Source organism: Electrophorus electricus, chromosome 3 (assembly GCF_041902795.1).
Source record: "Electrophorus electricus isolate QZ-2024a chromosome 3, ASM4190279v1, whole genome shotgun sequence".
NCBI lineage: Eukaryota > Metazoa > Chordata > Actinopteri > Gymnotiformes > Gymnotidae > Electrophorus > Electrophorus electricus.
The window spans coordinates 26671991-26679490 of record NC_137499.1 but is presented as its reverse complement, the minus strand read 5'-3'; the positions used below and the strand labels follow the sequence as shown (position 1 = coordinate 26679490).

General features: G+C 53.5%; 1 protein-coding gene across 3 annotated transcripts in view; it reads right to left on the bottom strand.

Annotated features, from left to right (window-relative positions):
- Positions 1-7500, bottom strand: part of unc5a (unc-5 netrin receptor A) — a 124993-nt gene that overhangs the window by 37615 nt on the left and 79878 nt on the right. For 2 of the 3 annotated variants that reach the window (XM_081710846.1, XM_081710847.1), the window contains exons 3-6: positions 6564-6707; positions 4622-4725; positions 3728-3908; positions 1171-1338 (exon numbers count right to left, since the gene is read on the bottom strand). In XM_081710846.1, the coding sequence (XP_081566972.1) occupies positions 1171-1338; positions 3728-3908; positions 4622-4725; positions 6564-6707 (597 nt within the window). The remainder of the gene's footprint in view (positions 1-1170; positions 1339-3727; positions 3909-4621; positions 4726-6563; positions 6708-7500) is intronic. The other variant, XM_035533329.2, reaches the window with a different exon arrangement.

Sequence of the window (7500 nt, the reverse complement as noted above, 5' to 3'; positions counted from 1 at the left end):
TCCTTAACGGCCTCGCCTTCATTTCCCCGCCTCGCCCTCCCTTCTATCACTACCTTCCTTCACTTCTCACATTCTCCCTCTATTTCCTCCTGCCTCTCTCTCACTCTCTCCTCTTCTCTCTCTATCCTCTCTTCCTCCCCTCGTCAGCTCTTCAGGTCGTCTCAATGCAGTGATGCTATTTGTGACCTAATCATGTGAAATCCATCCCCGCTCACGCTCCCTGCCGAGCGCTGCAATGGGTTTTATTTGCATGCTGTATTTTGTGTTACTTACGGCGCAGCGTAAAGGTGACGTCTTATTAAATTACATTCGCTGTGTGTTTTGTGCCGAAACAGGAGACAGGCTTAAGTGGCTGAACTCGTTCACAGAAGAAGGGGACCGTGAACTGGAGGGTGGCGGGGTAGAGAGAGAGAGAGAGCGATAGATAAGATAGAGAGAGAGAGGGAGGGAGAGAGAAAGAAAACTACAGCTGACAAGAAGATTCGATTTCCTCTGCTGTTTACTAAATGCTGGCATATTTTCCCCTGGTCTCTAATGTCTTCATGATTCTGCCGTACTGGCCCCTGGAACGGCCCCCACACCGCCAGATCATCGTCTGGAACCAGAACATCAGCAGCGCCATTCCAAACTGCCCAGGATCCATAAAAGCTGAAGAAAGCCAGCCAGCCTCCTCTCCTTCTTTTCTCCATCCCTAAATCTGTTTCTCTCTAAATGGAGAAGTGCACGTGTTTGTGTGTGTGTGTGTTGGCTTGTGCGTGTGTGTTGAGAGGCGGGGTTATGGCTCGCTGCTGCTCACGTGGGTCCTGCACAATGGCCGCCTGTCCCGTGCTCTGCTCGCGTGGCTTAGCATGCAGCCATGGCGGGTTACGTCCCCTCGCACGCCCATATGGCAAATAAAGAGTGCAATTAGCCATGAACAATTACAGCAATAAGCAGCAGCAACACAACAACACAGCAAGCTAACGAGACCAGGCATGCTGTTAACGCGCCGAGAGCTGCGAAGCAAGCTAACCGGCCTTGTGCCGCCGGCCCCAGCACCCAGCTAGGCTAACGCTAGTTCTGCTAGCTATAACAGGCAGGCCGGTCGCGCGGCCTCAGGTACAGCATGGTGGGGCGAGCTAGCCCCCTCCGGGGTTAACGGAATGGGGGCGGGGACGCGGGCGCTGTTACCTGGACAGGTGGCCGTGCAGGCGCTCGTCTGGACGCTCTGGCCCTCGCAGGCGGTGCCTCCGTTCAGGGGGGCGGGGTTAGTGCAGCTCCGGCTCCTCTTCTGCCAGCCGCGGCCGCAGACGGCGCTGCACGCCGACCATGTGGCCCAAGTGGACCAGCCGCCGTTCACTGCTCGCCACAGCCCGAGACCGGCACGGGGGAAACCAACACAGCAGCTCAGGGTTACCCGACGAGCGGAGAGCCTAGCACAGAAACAGCTACAACAGGCCTGTCTTGCAGGAGCACAACGCCCCCCGGTGGCACCAGTGTGTTATGTCAATGCCGCATTCACTATCCGCTTCATTCTGGGCGTTTTTTTTCTCCGACCGGGCAAGGGCCGGGCCGGAGGAGTACCTTTTGAAAAGCCGCTTAGGAAAAGGAACAAAGGGCAGGGTGGCATGAAGTTTTGCATAGAAACATGACCCCCCCCCCACACACACACACACACCTCCAACCCACAACGGGCGACGGAGGGACGCCAACAGTAGCGCTAACGCCGCGTTGCCGGCTACGTAAATTCAGAAGGCATCGGATGAGGAAGGGGCAGGTTCTCCCAACAAAATGGCCGCATTGAAGTGGGCTGGGAGACTTAGAAGTACATCATGCCACTAATGTCAAGGCACAATGGCTGCCATCAGCCTCACCGACTGTATTAATGAATGCTGATGCAAACGTGGTTCTGGAAAATTCCGCAGGGTCCCCACAGCAACGCGCTGACTGCTCGATTAAATCCATGGAAGGGGCGGGTACCGGCGGTTTCATTTCTTCCTGCTTATGTGACGCTTACGCCAGCCCTCCCGCAGGTACAACTCCAATATATTGCTTGCGAAACACAAAAGCCGGCTGGATTCCGTGATGGCATGAGGTCCAAAGTTCACTTTGTGTTTTTAATCAAGTCCTGTTCTCCCTCCTCTCACTCCGTCTCTCTCTCTCTCTCTCTCTCTCTCTCTCTCTCTCTCTCTCTCTCTCTCTCTCTCTCTCTCTCTCTCTCTCAGCATCCCTCTGCTCAAAACAAACCTGACTTCTCCTGGTCTGCAGGAGTCGGGCTTCTGATTTGTTGTCTGCAGCTTTGATCGGGAGGCAGGTGTGCACGGGCCTGCTGTGGGCTCCTCGATCCCGGGCTGACTCACTTCCACAGCCCCTCCAGCCCTGGTGATTGCCCCACCGCCAGCGGGCAAATTGCTGCGCGGTGGACCCCGGGGGCCCTGATTACCTCTTAGCACGCGCGTCAAAACCGGACTCGTTAAAATGCATCCCCACCCTGCCTTCCGCGGCACGAATAAGAGCTCTTACTCCACCCACAGCACGGTCGGGTGGAGAGCGCCACGAAGGCTTCACATCAGAGAACTGACATTTTAATGTGATGCCATTGGGGTGGGGGGGTGGGGGGGGGAAACGTCAGGGCCGGGTCTAATGGCTCTTTTTGATCAAAAGCCATTCACTGAGAATTTTTCTATAATTAATTTTTACAATGGTGGCAAATTGGCCATCACTTAAGAGAACAGTGTGCAATTTGAACCTGGCAAATTAGAAGGCAGGGCTCCCTGCTATTTGGGCACCATTTTCCTGCGTCTGTGTGAGGGCCTCAGCGTGATTGACAAATTGAGAAGCAAACAATGAGGCGAGAACGCGAGCGGTTTGGCGCTGGAGCCGCCTCGCCCGCCTCGCTCGCCTCGCCGGGCATCGCTGCCCCCTCTGTCACTTGCGTGGGGTTCAGCGGCCCAGGCTAATCTCGCCGATGCTGCTAATAAAATGCAATGTGCTGACCGTGTTACTTCGTTATTTTGTGGCCAGATGCCACAAAAGGTTTTTTTTTTTAATTACGTAGATATTTAAAGTTGATCTTTATCCTGTTTCAGAGTTATGTGGTGGGTCCCCCCATTACTACTTCATAACCAGTTTACTAAGCTGCAAGTTAAATATTAAAGGGAAAGATTAAAGCTAAAATTCAGAAGAAACTCCGGCCTGCTTAATTCGGTGCTCCTCTGGAAGGCTGGAGCTCTTGATTTCTGCCACTTGCTTTGTTGGAGGTGACTGATTGACTCTGCCCTGATTAGCTCTGCCAAGACTGCACAATAAAGGTCAACTGTCTTATCAACCCTGTTCATTGTCCATTTGTGACAACAGCCTATTGCCGCCGTCCGGGGGAAGAACCGTAACCGTAAAGACACAAACTCATATATTTCGCTCATCAATTACTTCCGCCTCGTGATTCTCCAGCCAGCAGTGGTTGCTTCCGTTACGGCAGACGCTTTGCGGCGGCGTGGGCGGTCTACTTTCGGAGCGGCGATCAGTGATGTCAGTACGCAGTTACTGGCCAGGCAGCATGCGTTAGCTTGTTTACTGGCTGGCTCGTGGCCGCCCCAGTCGCTGGGGCCACGCTGTCTGTCAGCCCCACCCCTCAGCGAATCGCTTTTGATTCGGGGGTCGAATCCCATCTCCAGCTTTTGTGTGGCGGCTGAAAAGGTGAAAGCCCCCGTGCAAGGCACGGGCGGCTGGGCCCGGGGACGAGACTCACCGTAGACAATCACAGCAGCTGCTGCGCTGCGCCGCCGCGCCACTATGTTCTTGGCCAAGCAGGTGTAGTTGCCGGTGTCGGCCAGCCGGGCTTGTTTGATGATGAGATTATGGTCCACTGTGACGAAGAAATTGGGGTCAGCCTTGGGGTCGATCAGTTCCTCGTTCCTCTGCCACTCCACCTGGAGAAACACACACACACACACGCACACAAAGGCATTTTGCGGCCTCGTTCTGATGCCATTGAATGGAAATGTTCCTCTGCCTTTGCAGGGCCCTTCACGGGGCCGATCCTGGAGCCTCCGCCGGGGAGCGGGAGGGGGCTGAGATGCCGCAGGCGTTTAATTTTGCTACTTGAAAAACAATAAACCAGCCCTCGAGGAGTAGTTTAAGAGCTGAAATGTTCATCACACAGGACTCGGTGTCCTGCTAGGCCCATATCTCATTGGCCTCCTTCATTTCCAGGTTACAAATGTACTAAGGGGACTAAGCACTGAAATGCATTCGGTGGAGAAGGCATTCTGGGACGTGTTGGAAGGCAGAAACCGAGTCAGCTTGGAGTTAAATATTTCATGCGGCGCTCGTCTGTGCGGCCGGCGCGGTAACGGCTGTTGTTATTGCGCCGGTTGGAGGCTCTGGCTGGCGGTGGGAGCTTAAACAGCTGGCCGTGGTCTGGTCCGGTCCCACGTTCTGCGTCCCGCGCACACCCGCATGCATTATTAATGGGGCTGGAGGCGATGCCAAGCGCGTATGGCTGAGCCTGTCGTATGCGTCCAGCTAACAAGATGGACACCACGCTGCTATGCATGGTGGAAGAATTGGCGCCTTTACACGGAGGCAGAGATCACGGGGGGGGGGGTCGGGGGCGGCTTGGCCAACAGACGGACTTGCTCACCTCAGCTGTGGGTACACCCTCTGGAGGATGGCACCGGAGTAGCACTTCCTGGTCGAGCGCCACCTCTTTACCCAAGGGCTCTTCCTCAAAGTTCTTCCTCAAATCTATGAACCAAGAACATAAATTAGTGCGTTTTGACCAAACAGAGGAACATCTCGAGCGAAGGTAGCAGCTCTGCAGGAAAGGCCTTTCTAATTATAAGGCTTTATTAGGGTTTTCTATAAGGATTAGACGTCCTGAACTACTTTGACCTCTAAGAGTAACCCAAAGCCTTATAGCACTAACGAACTTCTAGTTATGATAGTAAGGTAGCTTTCTGCAGGGACAGGTGCATGTTCTTGGCACCAGTCTCTGTTTGAGCCATGCCTTTGTTTGTTTGTTTGTTTAGGTGCTGACCTTCAGCATAGGGCCGAACGCTTATTTGGATCTGCCTGGCTGTGCTGGAGGATGGCTGGCTGTAGCCCCCGAGGCCTCAGCAGAGCACAATTTCATTAGCCCCCCTCCACACACACACACACACACACACACACACACACACACACACACACACACGTACGCAAAGACACACACACCGCTCTGCGGTGTGGCACAAACCCTTCACCCCAGCCTACGGAGACGAGTGTTGATGCGAGTCGGATTGCATTCGGTCGTCCGAAATTACATTAGGGCGGATAAAGATGGGTTGTCCCAGCAGCAATGGACGTCAAAATGCTTTCAAAACTGAGTCCGCATCGATGCTTATGGCAGAGAGCGGAGCGCGGCCAGGGCGCGGAGGCGCCGTCGGACATAGCTGTCCTTGTGGGAGATCTGTTACTGCGGAGCTAAACAGCAGAGTAACTACAGGCCAACCGGGGGGGGGCGTGACCAGCCACTCTCCATGAAGACATCACCGCCGGCCACGTTTCGCTCTTCGGGGGAAAAAAATGAAATAAATAAAAGACCATGTCATGCCTGTCCATAGCAATCATCTCTTACCAAAGGCTCAGGGGGGTCAGGGGGGGATGTGGCTTCACCGTGTTCGGTTTAATTAAACTGGATTTAATGGATCTGGATGACGCAATGGATGGCGGCGGGAGGTATGGGAACGGCTGGGACTTTGAGCACCCGACTCAAATGAGGTTAAGTTTAGACCGTCTGTGGGGGTCCGGCCGCCTTCCGCTGTGACGTCTCCGGTTTAAACGATGCGCGTTTCTAAAAGGATTAATAGAGGAGAGTTCATTAAAAAAATGAAGGAGAAATAAACTGAGACATTTCACGGGTTCTTTCCCTCTCAGATCTGAGGCCAAGGAGGGGAGAGACGGCCTCTTTGTTCTCTGAGCAGATTTACGAGCAGTGCGCGGAGATACATCATAAATCCAGACTGATTGCGGGGTGCTTTCATCATTGTTTTCAGCTATGGATGAAGCTGGCTGAGAAAAGGGACTCGGATTGACTCGTTTGCGCTCCCTCCACAGAGGGGAGCCTGATAGACGACCCCCGGCCCCCACCCGGTCCATGAGCCAATATTTCGGGCCGTGTAGGAAGCGCATCTAGGGCGAGGCTACCCGGACCCTAATCCGGTTAGCAAGCCGCCAGCTGTGGTAAACGGGCGAGCCTCTTGTGGAAATTACCGAGCGTTCAGTCGCAGATTAGTGGATTACACTGCCAGAGGCGTATGCTGATCAAACTTCCCAATCAAACATTAAATGAGTCATCTGAATCAGGCAGCCCCAGGCGACACACGGCTCGAGCGCCCATATTGATTGGCTAAAAGCAATTTCAAAATAATTCTTATTTTAGAGCTCGGTGGCAGGAATTTCCACACTGAACTACAAAAGCAAGAACCTCCGCGTTCTACAGCAGATCCTGGAAAGATCTGCCGTCTGGTACCTCTTATCTGGAACCGTGCGTGTGTTTCCACCACCCCCATTCCCCAGATCGTCAGCGGGTTAAGGGAACTCACAGGCGATGCGCACATAAGCCTTTTGGCTCTTCTGGGTTCCCGTAGTGCTCCAGGCCACACACTGACACCAGTAATCCTCCAGCCCGAAGATCTTCTCCACCTGCTGTCTGGAGATGTCAATCTTCACCTGCATCACTGGGAGGCCTAAGACAGAGAATAGAGGAGACACAAACTTTCAGCGTGTGGTGCCGCTTGCCCACGAGAGAGGCGGGGTCCTGCTATGGAGCTCCGGGCGCAGTATCAGTAGGAAAAATGACACTCGAGCTCCATGCTGAAAAATCGCCCGGGTGGGTCTGTTTTGCCGAAGGAGTGTCATTAATAAATCGGGTTGAGTATCTATGAACTTGATGTGTGTGTGTGGGGGGTCTCAGAAGCAGGGGTCTGCCTCTTGATCCCTGGGTATCCAAGCGTTTTCACACGAACACACTGACGAAAATACCTCATTAATGCCAAAACGAATTCGACATGACAAGAAAAGAATAATTAGATATACAGCAATTTATCAACGATCCCAGCTGACTGAGGACTGCGCAGACGGATGGTGTGAAGCCATGCCACGAAACGATTCGATTTTGAGATGACAGTTATGGATGGCCGTCATCAGAGTTAACCAACAAAGAAAAGGCTGTGTCGCATTGGAAGTTCTTGTTTAGCTGGTGGGAGGGGTGTGTGCGGATGCGTTTCGGGCTGGCGTTTAGGACTGGGCAGATAACACCGTGAAAAATTATCTTGGTGACTCTCCGATATCTTGCCCCCCCACCCCCCCAGCCTATTGCTTGTACAGAATACTACTATACGGAAGTGTGACCTTGAAGCTGTCCACTTCTCCTGGTTTCCGTACACAAGCCACCATTCTCCTGCTGCTTTTCTCTCCTGCACACACACACACACACACACACTTACTCTCATCTCATTCTTCCCCAGCTCGCGCTCATTC